The sequence below is a fragment of the Pseudonaja textilis genome, chromosome 1 (assembly GCF_049901715.1).
Source record: "Pseudonaja textilis isolate UNSWEBS1 chromosome 1, rPseTex1.2, whole genome shotgun sequence".
NCBI classification, from domain to species: Eukaryota; Metazoa; Chordata; class Lepidosauria; order Squamata; family Elapidae; genus Pseudonaja; species Pseudonaja textilis.
In genome coordinates, this window is record NC_141990.1 from 237,417,341 (window position 1) to 237,437,053 (window position 19,713).

The 19,713-nt window shown below is 38.3% G+C and overlaps 1 protein-coding gene across 3 annotated transcripts in view; it reads right to left on the reverse strand.

Annotated features, from left to right (window-relative positions):
- KCNC1 (potassium voltage-gated channel subfamily C member 1) overlaps positions 1 to 19,713 on the reverse strand; it is a 160,772-nt gene that overhangs the window by 46,887 nt on the left and 94,172 nt on the right. For all 3 annotated transcript variants that reach the window (XM_087920477.1, XM_087920465.1, XM_026706745.2), the window contains exon 2: positions 2,400 to 3,333. In XM_087920477.1, coding sequence (XP_087776603.1) covers positions 2,400 to 3,333 — 934 coding nt within the window. The remainder of the gene's footprint in view (positions 1 to 2,399; positions 3,334 to 19,713) is intronic.

Consider the following 19,713-nt stretch of genomic DNA (forward strand, 5'->3'; position numbering starts at 1 on the left):
TAAGTATTAAACATTTGCTTCTGTTGTATTGAATAAACAACCAGGTACTGTAATCCAACTCTATTAAACAAATTACAAATGGGCTCTTGGAGCTGATGAAAAGCACAAACAAACTGTTGACTTTAAGGCTCATGCATGCAAGCTGGCCAATTGTTTTGTGCACATAACCCTTTTCATGTATAGAACCATTTGCTGACGTCCTAACATGAACTGGACTGCATAGAAGTGCTAGCCCAGTCATAACCAGTAACAAAAGAGCTGCTTGGCTTATATCATATACAGTACAGTTCACTTCATACTGCACGTAATTCCACATGTGAGAAGAAATAGACCAATGATAACAGGTGGCCACAGACCTTTTTTTTTTTTTTTATACACAAGGGTCACATATGATTTTAGAGCCTTCGTGAAAACCAATTGGTTCTCCGGATTACAGGCATTCAATAATCAGGGACATTGTTCAGCAATTGGAAGTATGCAGCATACTGCTTCATAAGCATTGTTTTATCATCCCTGTGTTACAGAATCATCCATGTACTTCTTTACTCATGAAAAAGTTGCATTATTCTTGGTGATGACTTTGTGATAAGCATTTGCAACCTGAGAAGAATGCGTAGGTATGTGCAAAGGGTAAAATAGTAAAGAGGCAGTCATTTGCATGGATTGTGGCCAACCTGGAGCAATGGAAGTCTTCAAATTAAATTAAAGGATTTTTAAAAAAAATCCACAGGAAAGAACAGAGGCAAAAATGAAAACTTTACCCATCAGGATGGATTTTCAAGTTCCACAATGAAATAACTGAAAAGTTGTCCTATCTCTTTGTCATCTCTTAGAAATTAGCATTTGGCACTGGTGAAGCCACACACACAAAGGAAAGTTATACTTCTTTTGTGTTCTTTCAATAGCATCTGCATGCATGGCTATGAGATGGAAAGAGAAGAGTCCTCACCGCATGGAGCAATAAATTAGATTTTCCACAAAAGTAAACAAATAAATGGTACTGCAAGACCATCATAAGCTCATCCTTTAAACAGATTCTTACCCCTAAAGTTTAGCATGAACTGCTGTATAAATGATTTTTTTCCCCCTTCGATATATACCAATCAGAAATGTCCCACCCGCAACACTTAGGCTAAATATTGCACATGGCTTGCAATTTACATTGATTTCACCAGCCAAAATAATCGGTGTCTGTTTTTCTTAAAATTACATTTTTCCCCACAGAATAGGTCAATGATATTCCATGGATAGAGGTAGATTATGGGGTTGAACTCATCAGATCAAAGCCCTGTATGTTTGTGTGCTCTTTGAGGAGTCTCATAAAACTGAGATAGTCCCATAACTGACCACTAGCCATGGGATATTATAACATATTCCATGGTGACTAGTATTTTTATTCCCCAACCTCTATGTTGAACCAATGCAAAAAATAGTTTCATCCGAATGGAATTATTTTCTTATTGCTTTCATTTATCTCTACTTTTTTTTTTTAAAAAAAAGATACCCTGTGAGATTATCGCTCAAGGCTCTTCAGAAGAAATCTGCCCCCAATGGACACCCTGTTCCCCTTTTTCCATCAGCCTTTTAATAGTAGATGATTGAAGAAGCTGTTGATTGTAGACTAAGTTTTCACGAGAAAGCATTGATGAGCCTTGTGCTTTGAGTGCTAAGTGCTACGCTTCTGCATGATTCTACTGGGTTGGAATCGCCTGCTACAGAATAAAATCCTTATGTTTAGCTTTGTTCCTTTCTGAACCTCATCACATATCTTTAAGAAATCTAAGCTGCCATTCTAATAAGTAAATAACCACTTGGTGGGGGGGGGGAGATATGTTTTTCTTATGTATCTACGTGTAGATGTAAGTTACTGTTTGCTTTGTTCTTCTAATCCCCCAAAATCCATGGTTTTCTGCAACTTTAGAAGTAGCTAAGTATAAAAGGAAAGTAATTAGCTAGGGGAAAATGTACTGTTATGTTTGTGTTTTCCTTCCGAGGCAAAAGCTGTGCCCTTGACTGCTAATATGCGAGGCAGCAGACAATCTTTGTGAACCATCTTGAAACTTTAAAAAATGTAGTCTGTCAGTGAAAATGATAGAACTCTGAAAACATTCCTCAATCTAGTTATTACTTCAGAGCCTTTAAGTATCCTGTTAAACAGGATTGATCTGAGGGCTCCTAACAAACCTGTGCAGTGCTAAATTTTGTTCATCAGCTTCTTCTGTTTGTCACCTGTCCCTGAAACCTGTACGTCCCACGCATGATTCCATTTGTGGCAGTGGGACAATAATGGGATAACGTGCTATCCATTGGACTAAGAATGCAGCCTGACTGAATCTTTCAAGCTCTAGAAAGGATGGAGATTAAAAGTCAGATGGACATTCCTCTAAGAGGTTTCCTACCTGCTCTGTTAATTTCTAACATTTCTTCTTGGGCGAGTGGGCATGTGTCGCTCTGAGTACTGTGGTGTGGAGAGTTTATGACAGATTTACAATAATTGGGGGATCCCAGCTGGGGCGGCCGCGGGATATGCTTCTTTTTTTTCTTTGGTAGCTTCTGCTTAGCCATAGCTAAGGAGTAATACATTCCAAAATTGTTCACAATGACGGGTACAGGCATGGCAATGGTCAGCACACCTGCGAGAGCACAGAGGGCCCCCACCAGCATGCCTGACCAAGTCTGAGGATACATGTCTCCGTAGCCCAGGGTAGTCATGGTGACAACAGCCCACCAGAAGCCAATGGGGATATTTTTAAAATGTGTGTGTTCGCTGGCACTAGGGTCATTGGGTTTAGCACCTATTCTCTCAGCGTAGTAGATCATTGTGGCAAAGATTAAGACGCCCAGTGCCAAGAAGATGATGAGCAGCAAGAATTCATTTGTGCTGGCACGGAGAGTATGACCCAAAACCCGCAGTCCTACGAAATGGCGAGTCAGCTTGAAAATTCGCAGAATTCGCACAAACCGGACCACCCTCAAGAAGCCCAAGACGTCCTTAGCAGCTTTGGAAGACAGGCCACTGAGTCCAACCTCCAGGTAAAAAGGGAGAATGGCCACAAAGTCAATGATATTCAAGGTGTTTTTGATAAATTCCATCTTGTTGGGGCAGAAAATCACCCTCATCAGAAACTCAAAAGTAAACCAAATCACGCAGACCCCTTCAATGTAGGTCAGGAAAGCCTCCGTCTCAGTCTCCTGATAGACTCGCACCTGGGTGTCATTGCCAACAATTTCCTTCTCGGTCTTGTTAACGATAGGATTAAATCTCTCATGGGTCTCGAGGCAAAAGGTGGTGATGGAAACCAGAATGAAGAAGAGGGAAGCAAATGCGATGTACTGTAGAAAGAAAGAGAGAGAGAGAAAGAGAGAGAGAAAAAAAGAAGAAAATAGTTAGAGAATTAAGTTTCTTTGGGAAGGATAGAAAGATCACCAAACATACAGAGATCCATTTGTGACTCATTAAAGAAAATAAGGCTGGCACAAACACCTCAATGCAAATTCTTGGTACTCATTCAGTAAAGTAACCAGGTCCTGGCCTATTTAATTTATGAGCAAAGAGAAGGCTCACATACAATTCAGGAACCATCTCGGGAATCTTTGTCTCATTCTCTTGTATGGAATTTGTTTTGCGATTTCTCTCTTTTTTTAAAAAAAAAATTGACACTTTTACATTTTTCTTCGAAGAGGAAAATGGATGTTGTTTTGGCCATTCAACATTCTGGCATTATAAAAAAGAGGCATTACATCAAATGCAGGAAAGCATTTGCCCAAAATACGGAATGGCATGATGACTTTTAGATGACAACAGTGAAAAGAGCCAGGCCAATTCTTCATTTAATGTAACAGAAAATTCCCAATGTTTATTGTTGTATCTCATGACAGCTGATGCTGCTATAGTTAGTAAGTTTTAGCACTGAAGGGAAAAAAAGGTATTAAAAGTTGCATTATTTAAGTCATAGCCTTGTTTAAGCTTGGAGATCAGGGCATTTTATTTGATACAAGCCTCCTTGAATATTTCCTGCATTAAAAGCACAATAGGTCATAAATTCAAATAAAAGAAATGCAGCAATGAATAAGAAGGTATAGGCAATGTTTTTTTTAAAAAAGGGGAAGGTGATAATCATAGATATAACTAGAAGAAAAGTCTGATAATTAAATGATACCAGATATCCAGGGGTGGGATTCAAATTTTTTAACAACCGGTTCTGTGGGCATGGCTTAGGTGGTGGGCATGGCTTGGTGGTCATGTGACTGGTCATGTTATTGGCTGGGTGTGGCCAACTCAGTTTCAATCGCATCGAGGCACTCATCTCCTCGCCTGGCCTCTCATAACTGTGGGGATGTTGCAACAGTTGTAAGTGCAAAAAATGGCCATAAGTCGCTTTTTTCAGTGCCACTGTAACTTTGAATGGTTACTGTACACAAGCAAAGTACCAGCAAAGGAGGGGGGAAAAACTTCAGAGACATTCCTGAAACAGGAAGTCTAGTCCTGCCAAGAATGTAATAAGGGTTAACAGAGAGGTAGTTTCTGTAAGCAACACCAGAATGTTTCCTTTCTGCCTTCCTTACAGGATTAGACCAGTATTTTCTTCTAACAACCAGTTCTCCGAACTGCTTAGAATGTTAACAACCAGTTCAGGCAAATAGGTGCAAACTGGTAGAATCCCACCCCTGCAGATATCATTTTCAGGATAGAGGGAGGATCTGTACACTTGTAAAACTTGTTTGGAACAGGGTCCTGAATGCTTTATGATATGCATGTGTGTGTATTTCTATATATGTCTCTGTCTCTATCCTATCTATATCACCTATATCTCTATCCATATCTATATCTACTGTATGTCTATTTTACAGAATAGCTGAAGAAACATCTAGTGAAAATGGGGAGACATTTGCATTTTCTGAATTGCCCTTAACCTGTAAGAAGCCAGTGAAAATGTCCTGGCACATCAAATTGGATGTTTTCATAATAGACTCTTGCTAGACCATAGTGCTGCACAGTGCTTCAGCTATGGAAGTCAGAAGATGTTTCAATTCAGAGCATACAGGAGTGCACCCAAAACATCTGTCTGTAACTCCTTAAAAAGCAGCTTCCTAGAGTTGTGCAGCTACCTCCATGCAAACCTTTTTCTCTAACTTCAACACCATTATCATACATCACAATTCCACCTTATATAGCATAGAGTTGCTCTTTTACATGGAAATGGGATGAACCGAGTGCTTAGAAATGAGCATCAACTAAAACATTTAACAATTAATTGGAAAGCTAGTCAGGAAGCAATGTAATCAATCAGAAGAAGGCCGCTATGACATTTGTGGAAAGATTTGAAAGCACAGCTATGTGTTAGGTTTAACTCCTATAGCAGTGGTGGTGAACCTATGGCACACAAACCACAGGTAGCATGCAGAGCCCTCTCTGTGTGCAGGCATGCTGTCGTCCCAGCTAAGCTCCATCACGCATGCATGTGCGCCTCCCACTGGCCAGCTGGTCTTCAGGTCTCTGCTGCACATGCGTGGGAGGGTGGGGCACATGTGTGGAGGTGGCACATTCATGCGGCACGTACGTGGGCGTGTTGCATTTTGGGTATGTACGCATGCATGAGTGCGCTTTCGGCACTAGGTGCCAAAAAGGTTCACCATCATTGTCCTATAGCAATGACACTTCTGAGGAATGGAACTTAGCTAAAGGGATATGAGATAACTATGTAATCTATTTTTCAGGAAAGACATTTTGAACTTATGAGTCAGAAATCATCATTTCAAAATTCACATAGTTGAACAATATCATCATCATCTTCATTCTTCTGCTTCAGAAAAGGCTGTGTTTATATCATAGCTAAGAAACCAACATAGAACCAAAATAATTACTCAGGCCTAACTTCATGCAAATTCCATGTTTCCGATCCTTCCTGACTAGATAATGCATAGACAGCAATTAGAGAAGAGCTGACATGACAACATATTCTGTTGTTACAATTACAAACAATATTATTTGTCTAGTGTCCTGGTCATAGGATGTTGTGGCTGACAAAGGCTTCCCTTCTCCAACCCCCTAAGTTGAGCCATTGTGAAAGCTAGTTGGCATGCAGTTGCTATGGTCACCAAGGCAAGTTCACTGAATGTCACCAATGATTAAATATCAGTATTGGACATCACTATATTCAAAAGTGCATCTTTTCTAGCTATCAGCTGTGAATTCTTGAAGAACTACTCAGTCAGTCATGGGTAATTAAGTGTGGAGGAAAAGGCTTTGACATCGCTCTTTTCATTTTAGAGTTCTGTAGCAAGCCATTTTCTGCCATCAGCATGCTATCTGGTCATACTTCAGTATAATACTAAGAGCTACTCAAGATTTACACAAATGTGAAAATATGTTTGCTAGCAGATCATCTCTTTGCCATTTGTTTCTTTCAGGTTTTCTTCCAACTGTTTGGCTTCAGAAAATTTATTTGCTTCAGAAATTTATTTCAAAGGAAGAGACAATTGCCGAGAAATACTCCTGGGTGGAGCATGTTGTTTCTATACTTAGTAGCAAAATGACTAATTGGTCTATGGGATCACGAAGTGTTGGACACGACTTGGAGACTGAACAATAACAACAACAAGAAGATGACTAAAGTGTCTGTGTGAATTTCCTCATTTAGAGAGCCAGGGACCCTTTACAACAATGTTAATTTATGTGGCACAAAACAGTAATGCTGAGAGTTGCCTTATCAACCAACTTCAATGAAAACATTACAGAATATGGCCTTCAAAGTTACTACAACCTATACTATTTCTGTTCAAACACATTGCCTCCTTTCTATTCAGCTGCTCTCATGAAAGTTAAGGCCTAGCGTTAATGTAAGCAAAAACAAGCAGTAGCTACTGGTCAAGCTTTTTGTTCACCAAGAACCAGCACAAATAGAAGTCTTGTGTATGGAGATAAACCTAAGAAATCTTTATGCTGATTTCCTGTTCCATAGATGCCTAGCACCTAGTCTAGTCTGCATTGACTGTGTCTGAAATCAGTTGGTGCTTGAATATGCGAGAGTTGATGTTTTGTGCAGAGACAAAATGAACAAGTCTGAGATAATGTGATTGTGTGGTATTGTTGGAAATATAAGCGAATAAATGTGAGCGCCTGTGCCACATATGTAAAACCAATCTTTAGTTAAAACTTCTTGTGCTCACCTATGTCCTTGCTTTACAAATAGATTTTTCAAGATGATCTCAACCCTGTGTTTTTTAACCTCACGGTTGATTTTCTCCACAACTTCTAATTTAGGATCACCTTCCTTGATCTTTATAGCCAAAACAATTAACCAGTGGCAGATTATATAACAGATATGACTCGGTCTACAGTTAAACTGTCATTTTCATTAAAATATCCCAAAGCAATGAATGTCTTTTTCTACTAAGTGAGATGCTGGGCACATTTACCGAAAGGCTGTGATACCAGTAGGGCCACTTGCTGTCTCTTCTTTTAAATATCAAGCTAGAACACGGATTTTAGTATCAGGTTTTCCAAACCAGCTATAGGCAAGCAGGGAAGATTTTGCTTCCCTGGATAAATAATGCAAAATGTAATGTTTTGAAAGAAGAGTTGATATGCATGCATAATCTCCAATTACAGCCGGCAGCAAATTGTAATGCAGATAGTTCATTTGGGCTATTTTAGGAGAAGTGAAAAGCAACGCTCTCGCTTCCCTTGTCAAGGAAGCATCTCACTGTCTCTCTCTCTCTCCCATCACCTTCTAAATGAAAGAGCAAGCAATGACAGGGCCTCATCTCCTGCTGACCTTTCTTTGGGATGCTCACAATGGTCCTCATTAAGCAAGATTTGGTAACTCACTAGTTGCAGCATCCCGCTTTATGTTTTTAAAAGATGCACCCCAAAGACCCAGAGATGTAATGGCTGCTGAACAGCTGGTGACCTCTGAGGGAACCAAATGCCTTCCACTCTCTGATTATTTTCCCAGATCAGGAGCTGAGGGAAAAACATGCAGAAAGAAGGGCAGCAAACAGTGTCCTTCCTTTTTGCTTTGTTTATTTGGATCAGCAGGAGTGTTCTAATATAGGCATAAATATATTAGAAGTGAAGTTCTGAAATAGGGGTTTTTTTTGGGTGGGGTGTTAGTGGGTGTTTTTTTTGGGGGGGGATAAAGAGGTTGGGAGTCAGCCCATCTATCTACCAACAGCAAATAAACTTCCCCCCAAAAACAGAGCAGGACCAAATTTGAGATTGAAAAAAGCCAGCAAAAGAAAAAAAAAATGATTTCAAACTAGGCACTGTAGATCAAGGGTCTCCAAACTTGGTAAGTTTAAGACTTGTGGACTTCAACTCCCAGAATTCCTGAGCTAAAATGACTGGAGGAGGAATTCTGGGAGTTGAAGTCCACAAGTCTTAAAGCTGTCAAGTTTGAAGCCCCCTGCTGTAGAGAGAGTGGGTAGGGGGAATCCCTACTGCATTTCTATGGGAGAGGCAATTGGGCATGGACTCAGAATGCTGCCAATGTCTTCACTCTGCAGAGAACCAGTCTGATTAAGGAATCAGGTAAGGAATGGGAGACCATGAGCTCCAGTTCCACCTTAGGCACAAAGTCAGGTGGGGGACCATAGCCAGACATTTTCTCTTAAGGAAGGAAGGAGGCAATGACAAAATATTTCTGAAAAATCTTGCCAAGAAAATTACAGGAACTTGTTCAGCAGTTTCTGAGATTTAGATACAATTGAATGGAAGAATTTTTTTTTTCTAAACCTGCTGACAAATCATATCATCTTTTAAGATTTTGGAGATTTGCTAATATTTCATTAATTCTTACAATTCAATTTAGCAATATTACCTAGAGTTCATTTCACTTCACTTTTCAGAATGTCTGTTCAGTTATCAAGTCTTGATAAATATCATTGATTTAGGGAAGTTGTTCTGTATAATTTGTATATTCACATTATCTTTTCTTTATATCTTTTTTCTCCAGTAGATCTTTTATTGTACCCCTCTTTGAATGAACACAGTTTCCTGGGTTCTGTAATTCACTTAAATAAACCAATTGCTATCCTCAGGTTCTTTAAATATAATCCTTGTCCCTTCTTACTCTTTTCTAGTATTGGGCATTTAATTGGACAAATTTTCATTTTTTTTAAACATTACTATTGATACTTTTTTGCCTGAGAAGTTCTAATTTTATTTGCAGGTCTTTGTATAATGATATCAGATTTTTTTTAGAGTTTTTTGAGGCACTCTTTATCAGATTCAATCCTGTAAATTATTCTTTGTCTTTATCATGTTACTGAATTGATATCTGGATCTGAATATTTTATTTGTTTTCTTTTTAAGTTATAATTTTTCCAGATACAGTTCATGGGCTCAGGCTCAATCAAGAGAACCTCTGTTTTTGGTGACCAAATAGAACTTTTTCAACTACGATTTTCATTTTGACATTGTTTATCCAGTGATGTCCATATAAAGAATCATTGTTTAGATGGTTGCAAGGAGACATCTGTTACAACATCAGATTTTCTTTGCAGAATATTATTAATCTATCTCCTGGTTTCTTTTATACACTGAGCTCATATTTTTCATTATTCCAGATAAAATTTTACTTCTGACTATAGCACTCCAATCTTTATGATGGTCTTTATGTGTGTGTTGTACAAAGTGTTGCAAATTATCTATTCTGATTCTGTAGTTGAAACGTATTTTTGGATTCCCATAATGCTTGTTGGCCTTTTCTTAATAAAGATGGTTGCTCCCATTCTTCTTTTATTTTACTTTTGTCTAAGAAAGAGATCTGATGCTCCTCTGATATGAAGTGATTCATTCCAATCCATTTCAGTTTGCTCATACCCAGAATATTAATGTTCAAACTTGATGTATCCTTGATTCATGTTCCAAAATTAAGAGTATCCTTGCAACACTAAAGTTTTCTTTTAACTCTGGCCACTTTAGCAGCTAGACATCCTTGCAGCTTTAAGTCAGCCACATCATAAGCACAAGCACTTATTTATATTTGTCCTCTATTATTTTCCCTCAGTAGCTCATACTTTTCAACCTAGCTGACTTATTTTCCAGTATCAGGTCCACATTGTTTTTTGGTTGTGAATGCCTATTTGGTTTTCTTTGGCAGAATACTAAAATGGGTTGACATTTTCTTCTCCAGCAGATCATATTTAGTTTAATCCCTCATCTCTGACTTGCCCATCACAGGTGACACGTCTGGGAATATATACTCCTACCAGTATAGCTCTTCCTGTCATTGGGATAGTCCTTTACCACTACTGGGAAAAATCCATTATGGTCACTTCTGTTAAAGGAAGTAGAAAGAACTATAGAAATAATGGTCTGGAATTATTTAAGTTCAGTCAAGTTTTGTTCCGATTGTCAAAGAAAGATCCACTGAAATTACCCCCTTCCTATTTTCATTACTTTCTTCCTCCCTCCCTTTTCTTTGTTACACATGCTGCCATTTTCATTTAGTCATCCTTCAAAACTACTCTAGAAACTAGACTCCCTATTTCTAATTAATACAAACCCAAAATTGCTTGAACAGAATTCTTTAGCATGTTTCTCCAAATTCATGTCTTCCGGTTGCAAAACATGTACTCTCTCATTGAAACCGAGTTCGATAAAAGTTGCAGGAATTAGGAAAACTGAAAGTGGAAGGCATTCCATGACACATGGAAGACTTCAGTGAAAACTGGGATTAATTCCAATCTCATTTCAGTGTTAGTTACTAATTGGTGTTAGGTTTTTATCTCTGAAACAGTGTAAATGATTTTTTTTTTAACACTTAAGGGTGATTGTTGTGAGATGCCCTCTGTACTGGTTGTTAAATGTGAAACTTGAATGCCATTTCCAAATTAAATTCTAAGAAACCTTTGGTATTTTTAGTGGCCCTGTGGCTATTGAATAGTTGCTTATCAGCGGATAAGCATTTTTCGATTTCTAGTATTTTTTGGGGGGGAAATAAATCATATCCAGAGCACTACACAGCTCTACTAAATTAAAACAATTGAGTACATTCAAACACTTTATTATGCCTTAGCAATATTAGGCATAAAAACTTAACTGTATTAAATTAGACTATAGATGAATCTTATCTATATTGAGGGGCATTTGCTCTCCAGGATCTCCTAAAATGAACTATGCGTCAAAGGCATGAAAGACAGCTCAATCATTTCCATATGACTTATCTTTGCAGGAAATTAGGCATCAGTGGGCAAAACAAAGGGGCAGACATTGGAATTTTATCTAGAACATGTCTACCCTCAGTCCATACACTGATTATGAGAGCGCAGACCCAATGGGCAGGTCATGTCACTTGTACGCTGGATGAGCACATATGGTATACAAGCAGCTCCTTTTTTAGTGAACACTCTGCTGGAAGATGCTTGCACAGAGGGCAGAAAACACATTTCAAAGCCACACTAAAGGTTTTTCTGAGGTCGCATGGAAAATTCTGGCACAAAGCTGCCCTACCTGGAATGGCCTCATCCACAAGGTTATGGCTGACCTGAGGAAGCTTATGAAGCAAGATGCAACGCTAAAGCACAACATAAGCACAAACTACATAAGACATAAGACTTAAGTGCAACAACATATCTATCCAATATGTGTGAGAACATAGTTTGCCCCAATTGATCTCTTCAAGTCATCTTTGAACACTCCACAGTTAGTCTCAACATGATTTTAAAATGGTGCTGAGATCTTAAATGATGATGATGGACAAACAACACAAAATGACCTTGACATAGCAGGATCTAAACTTGAAACTTTATGTATGCCAAGCATGAATTTTCCATTGAATTGCTCATGGCTTGCTTTATTCTGTCCCTAAATATCTTCTTGATTTTAATCAAGATGCTGTTTGGGTAATTATTTTTCCAGATGGTCCTTGTTTATTCAGTCTCTACAGCTAAGTGACCTTTATTAAGAAATAGCATGATGAGTGTTATCATCACTCAGGATTTCATTGGAGGCTTTTATAATACAGAACATAATTGTATGGCAATACTTGCTTACAATGGGCAGCTGCTTTCTTTGTACAAGAACTGGCATCTATTTGCCGTGAATAGCAAATGATTGGTACTAGTTTTCATGCCATATCTGTATTGGTGTCCTACATAACAGAATATGTTCATGCCTTGTCTCTTTAATGCATTTCTTTGACTCAGGGATTTCAAACATTAAGCATATATGATAGTAGTAGCAGGCAGTGGGATGTACATAGACCAATGCCGGCTTATTAATGATTCTTAGGCTTTACAATGATAGAGAACAGAGTGATAGAATATATTTACGTACAATATAACAGCATGCAATATAACTTCAATACTGTTGCTCTCATTAGATGCCCTACAGCAATGGTGGACAAGAAATTGATGGGCTCAGTTACAGTAATGATGAGTGCACCATTGGGAATTTTGAAAGAACAGGTGAGGGATAAATTGTCATGGAGAAAATCTATCTATGCAGCCTCTCGGAGTTGAATATGACTTGATGGCACACAATCAATTTAATAAATCAATCAGCCAATCAACCAATGCTTCTGACTGATCTGCAGAAGATTGGGATGGCTAGTTTTCTTCCCCATTTCATGTACAAACCCCAAATGTACATTTATTAACATTTAGATTAGAAGAGTAGTTAATAGTAGCAAAAGGAAAATACAACTAAAAGAAGTTGCATTACTCTATGGGTTCACCTTAAATGCAGGTAAATAACTATATACTACAGTATATAAAACCAGTCTCCAATCCTAACCCTACCTAGAATCCCAGCAGGTGAATATAATGGATGACCTTGTTTGGGCTTCATAGCTAAGCAGGATTACATCTCATTAGTTCTTGGATGGAAGACTTCAAGGAAATGCCTGGGTTGTAGACTAGATTGGGAAGCAAAAAAACTATTCTAAAAAAATAGCATGAAATCAGTTGCATTGTATTGCCAAGAAAAATATATGAATTTATGTATGATATCATCAGAAGTTAAGCTTTGAGCGAAAGGAGATGTTATTTAACTAGATGGACATTTGGAAATTCAGTGAAATTTAACAGAAATGTTATTCTGTTAAAACAAACAAACGAACAAACAATAACTCAAGGAGATCTGACAAGCCTAAGATCTACCAATAAAGAGAAGAACACAGTAACAAATGAAGTACTATATGCTACTTTCTGATTTGTGGAATGCATAATATATCATGCTAGCTATAACTTTGCTTGCAATAGTTGATTTCTAAGCATGTTACAGTAATCTACATAAGAAATTATTAAAGCATGGGTCACTGAAGCCAAATCGACCTGTAACAGAGGGGAATGCAACTAATGCATTATCCAAGAATCTGCAAAAGGATTTCTTGCCATTGTTGTCATGTAGTCACCTAGGAACTTCCTTAGATCCAAGAGCATTGGATCTTCATATGTGGTCCTCCAGCCTGTGCTGAACCCAGACATGCAAATGGTGGAATCCAGTCTGTTTGTGAGAGGAGACATTATGTTCGTCAGAGGAAGAAACATTCCTACATCCTGAACCAAACCAGGTCTACAATAGTGCAGAGATGAATAGAGATGTTCTTAGTAACTTGCCTCATAAAATGATGCTATATATTCTCTGCTGTGGCTCAGGAGAAGTCAGTATTTAAATACATAATGCAGTTCCTAGATCATTGTTTCATATGTGGGCTGAAATTATAAAAGTTGAGAGCTTTTAGACTCTTAGGAGTTGCCTCAGTTCCCGAAGGTCTTTTCCAGCCTTAGAACAAATAGTATCAGGGATGCAATTCTACCAGTTCGCACCTATTCACTAGAACCGGTTGTTAACATTCTGAGCATTTCGGAGAACTGGTTGTTAGAAGAAATTACTGGCCTAATCCTGTAAGGAAGGCAGGAAGGAAACATTCTTGTGTAGCTTACAGAAACTGCCTCTGCGTTAACCCTTATTACATTCTTGGCAGGACTAGACTTCCTGTCTCAGGAACTTCTCTGGAGTTTTTCCCCCCTCCTTTGCTGGTACTTTGCTTGTGTGGAGTGACCATTCAAAGTTACAATGGCACTGAAAAAGTGACTTATGACCATTTTTCACACTTACAACTTTTGCAGTATTCCCACAGTCATGAGGGGCCAGGTGAAGAGATGCGTGCCTTGATGTGAGTGATATTGAGTTGGCCACACCCAGCCAATAACATGACCACCAAGCCATGCCCACCCAGTCATATCACCACCAAGCCACGCCCACCACCTAAGCCACACCCACAGAACCGGTTGTTAAAAAATTTGAATCCCACTCCTGAATATGCCAGTCTTTAGAGTTTGGTACTTCAGAGTGTTCAGAAAGAGGAAAAAATGGTAACTACTTCTCTATTTCTGATTCAAAATTAAGCAAAATGAATATACAGTAAATGATATTTAATAAACAATAGGAATTCCTTCCTCCCCTCCACCCCTGAATGTGAATTTTATGGAGGCTGATACTTGACTTGGTTGAGTCATTTCTTCGACAGAAGGATTCTATGCAAATAATAATCTGCCTTGTAGTTCTCTCTCCTTGCAGTTAGTGCTGTGAACCAATATTAAGGTAATCAATATAACAGTTCACTTCAATGAACACCATTCATTCAGCCACAGAACCTTTTGCATTTATGTTATCCAGCTGTGAGATATAATGAAGTCGTAACTTGCAGACAGACTAAGCTAGCTCTGGAGATAAAGATGTGTGCATTTGCTTTCAGAGAAGCTAAAAGACACGATTATGCAATCCTGAAAACAGAATGCATTGTGCTCTATAAGGTGTCTGGCTTTGTCTTGGGGAAGAACGCTCAGATGAGAAAACTGTGAAAGAATCAATGTGCTGCCATCTGGAGAGTAAAAAAAATATTCTCCCTGAGTTCTTGGTGTATAAAAGAAAGCACAATTTTTGATGGGTAAACTTTGACGCGCGCTCAGTGGAAGTTAGGGAATCTGCAGAGTGGGGTAAAAATATAGGGTGATCATGGCCACAGGATTGAAGCCCTATGGGTTCAATTTGCCTGCAGACACCCCTGATAGGAGACAAACTTTTCATTAAATTATTGTCTTCTGAAAAAGCATAGTATATGTGGCTTGCAAATTGTACTCAGGCTATACTGGATTTTTTTTTATATGTAAATAAAACAGTGCTGAAAGATAGCTCCCTAATTTAAGCATCTAAAATCAAGTTGAGGAGTTAAAATGAATAGGCATTCAGGAATGGAATAATTTGATTTAGAGTCAAACACTGCCAGTATTTCAAACAAACCCAGCGACTATGCAATCCTACAGATTTTTATTTTAAAGTAAGCTCCATCAAATTCAATTGAGTTTGTTCCCAGATAAGTTAGCAGAGAATCACTTTCTGATCCTTCCTCCAGGTAATCTGTGAAGCAGGATTACAACTTCATTAACAACACCTTAATTAAAGATTGACTGACATTTTAGTGATTGTAAATCCAACTGCAGGTTTAGAATAAAAGTTATCCTTTATCAAGTTAGCTAAACTCTGTCTTGAATCTGGACAAATTCGTCTGCAACGTATCTGTTGTGGAAATTCAGTGGACCTCAATGATCATGCTGTCAAGAGAGGAATGTTAACTTTTGATATCTACAGTAGAGATAAACCCTAGAGAAGCTCCATGAAAACAATATGTTTCTACCCACTTAAACCTGATGATCATTCCAGGTACACGTACCCCTGTGGCCATGCAGGGTAAAAAGAGGTAGAATTTGATATAGGTTACCCAGCCCCATCAAAGCTGTGATGCCAGCTGCAATCACAACACAGTGGTTTTTGATTTTTTTCCTCCAAAGGATGGAAAAAATTACCAGGGAAAGGAGCATTAGTCCCTTTTGTGGTGGATGAAAGGACCAAAAAAATCCCGAGTAAGCCATGTGTGCTGCTTCTCCACAAAAGCAAGCCAACCAAATGGCAGAAGAGATGATTTAATCATTGGTGTTGTGGGAAGAAAACCTTTATGTTTATATTCCATTGCATGCAACCATAGTTATTATATGAGGTTTGTGGCCATTGCTATACAAATATCAGAAGCTGCTTCTACCTTCAGTGTTTCTGAATATTTTAAATGCCAAACCAATATACAGTATTTAGAGAGTAAAAATAAGGTATTGGGGGGAAGCCTCATGTAGTAATAGGAATGAAAGAAACTGTACGGGCAGAAGTTTGGATAACTAAAGCCTGGAAATTTCCAAGGGAGGTAAATCCAGTAAGGGCCAGAATACATGTCTGAACAAAGAAGACAGGCAAGCAATTATATTGGAGAAGTGAAGAACTGGGAGATAAGGCAGTGTGATAAAAACAGGCCAGCTCTAGAGTCAAGGAAAGAAAGCTTGTTTCACTTAGTTGCTTCTGCTTAGCCTTCCAAAAGATATTTGAGGCCAAAGCTAGACAGGGGATAATCAAAGCAGCAAAACAATGTTCCTTTCTTACAAGTGCAAGCAGGTGAGACATTTGCAGGTAACTTTGAATTGAAGGATACTTTAGATAGGATGTGTTTGCTCCTAAAATTAGAAACATCTAAAAAGATAATAAGCAGTGCTGACATTTTTGATTTAGTGTGTGAGTCATGATGTTTAGTTTGCTCACTGAGTCCTTGGCACTATTCAGGTGAGACTCTGCAATAAATTAAAAGGTACAGCTTGTCACATCCACAACAGTAGATAGTGATATAGATATATAGATTTGGGAGATTTGCCAGTGTTCATGAAGTGTGAGAAATTATTTAAATGTTTTTATGTGTCAGCTGTTCCTAAATATATATGGTGTAGTCTTGCTGGCTGCATGCATAAATTTCTTATTGCAAAAAGCCATGTAAATGACAGGCTAGCAAAGACATAATGTTGAGTTGCCTGCAGGCAGCAATGCCAAAAGTCTTTATTCAGGCCAAACATCTTGCACCTTCTTATGCAATCCAAGTACTGTATTCACCTATCAGATATCACTAATCCTGTGGATGATATATATAAATTCAGGGATCTTCACCCACCTTTCCTCTGTGCAGATATTGGCAAACCTTTCCAATTTTTTTTGTTCCTACAATAATCTCACAAGGCTATAATCCTGATCTGATGCTATAGCAAAGGAAGGGGCTTTTGAATGCACATGTTTTAAATGCTATGTTGGTCACAAGAAGCACTTACAGTCTATCTAGAGTTCTTTCTACTGAGAGCCTGTTTGGTATAGTGGTTAAGGTATCTGGCTAGAAAACTGTGGATTCTAGTTCCACCTTGGGCACAAAGTCAGATGGAGCAGTCATTTTCTCTCTCTCAGCCCTAGGAAGTAGGAAAGGCAAACCACTTCTAAAATCTGGCCAAGGAAACTGCAGGGATTTGTCCAGGCAGACTCTAGTAGTCAAAAACTGACAGGAGGCATCAAAACAAAATGCAACTTCTTCAGGATTACCCAGGGCTCCTATTTGTAGTCATCGCCATCAGATTTATTTAAACAACTCCCACCATCATGGGTGAAGCTGCTTTCATTAAGCACTTCCAACTAAAATAATAATAATTCCTTTTCAGCTTCCTGGAATGCTTTGCAGTTGTTAACTGAGCTAACAAATCTTATTTCTAAAAGACAGTTTACATTTTTATAGTATCAAACTGTAAACCAAGTAAATAAAATAAAATACTTGTCTAAGTAGAAATAGTGTTTATTGTACCATTATTTGAATTCTTGTTTTATTGTACCATTATATGAACTCAGATACTGTGATACCTTTTTGTTCCCTATTTGCCACACTATTATTATGGTAAGAAATTTGCTGCAACACTACTATTAACAAGAACTGTATTTTTTTTTATACAGAACACCTCTGAAAAGATTGGCTTCTCTGAGAAGCTTGTAAACAGTTGCATTTAAAAGAAAAGAAAAATCCCAGGTCATTCAGGGATGAAGCATCTTAGATTTGTGTGTGTGTGTGTGTTTGTCTGTCTGTTTATATCTATTTATCTATCTATCTATCTATCTATCTATCTATCTATCTATCTATCTATCTATCTATCTATCTATTTATCTCAAATGCTTGCCCTTCTCCAGAAATATGCTTGGTGAAGTTTACAAAATGACAGATGATTTTGGTTTGATAGATTTATAATGATAAGAATTAAAGTAAATGTCCTTCAAGTATTTACTGAATAATTAATTCCATTCATGAATTTGAGTAGATCACTGTCCTCAACCATGCCATGTCTGGGAAGAGAGGAGTCAGGACAAAAGAAAATCACCATTTCTAATAACTGAAAATTATTTAAATTGGGTTTTCCATCTCTCCCTCTCCCCCTCTCCCTCCCCCTCCCTCTCCCCCTCCCTTTCTCCCTTATCCATCCACCCATCCATCCTGTATATCCATCCATCTCCATGAAATCATGCCAAAGATCAGGGAGGTACTGAATTAACTCTATTTTATGTCCAAATCAGATCTCTGGTTTTCTGTGTCAGCAAAACCTGAAAAATGAACAAAAATGAATAAATATTGCAGTTTGTACAGCCAAGGAAATTTCTTTTGTCTTGTTTCTGACTCTCCTTCAGGAAATTCTCTTTCTGCCTTTAATCCTGCTCTATTCATTTAAAGCATCTATTCTTTGCTTTCAAGAGGGTGTTTGTTCTCATTCTGTTGTCATGGGGATACATGTCTGCCTTGCTTGCAATTTTAATTCCTCGACTGGATTTCTGCTGCAGTTTCAGAGCTTTTCCTAATGAACACTTTGCCATTCCAGGGAATTCTTTTCAAGGCATCCCTTCCCTTCCCTCAATATCGGTCAATCCCATTTAACAATTAAGACGTAATATGGTTTATTTTTTCCTTATGGAACAGGCTGTATTACTTAGGTATTAAAGAGGTGGCTGCAAACAACTATATCATGTCCAAAGAGATATGTACTGATATAAACATTGGCATTGTTTTTAGGCTCATAGCCAAAGTTGAGAAATTAAGACCCCCCCAAAAAGCCTATTGTGCCTTTAATGCATTTGGTTTTTCATTAGTACTGTGAAGAGTATTGCAAATATAGAAAAACAATCCTACCGCAATCCAGTTATTATATATATTCCTAGTAAGGGAAATATTTAAGTGGGATAACCAACTTAACAATGATCTCCCCTCCAATAAATAAACAAAATAACCGAGGGGAAACTCTTGCCTGATACTGTCTCATCAAAGAATATTGTTGTGGTATGTTGTGTGTCTAGATGTGGCTTTTTCCTGGCAGGTTGCACAGCCTTCAGAATAGTTTGCCCAACTCTAGGGCAATTTAAGATGACCACTTCATAGGGCAGATAGTTGTGCTTGAATGCACACTGACTGATTTTAGGAAGGGGGCTTTTCTGGTTTTAATAACAGCTGATAGGTGGGGGAAGAGAGAGAGAGACAGCACAACACACCTAGAAGCTAGATGTTTCTAGCCTTTGCATTTTAAGCTCACATCTGCAGGGACGAACACTGAATACAAGCTGGCATGATAGGTAGCCATCACTGCTTCCATTTTGCAGTTTCCCTATTGCCGTAGCAAAGGACTTCACTGAAGCCCATGTCCTACAGCACTGTCACAAGACTTTTTTTCCCTTCATCAACCATCTCATAGGACTTACTCATCAACCATCTCATAGGACTTAGTTATCCCTTGAATATTTCCCTGGGATTAGACCATTGATATTTAAGAAGCTTTGGCTGCTACAAAAGAAATAAGGACATAAAATAATTATACACC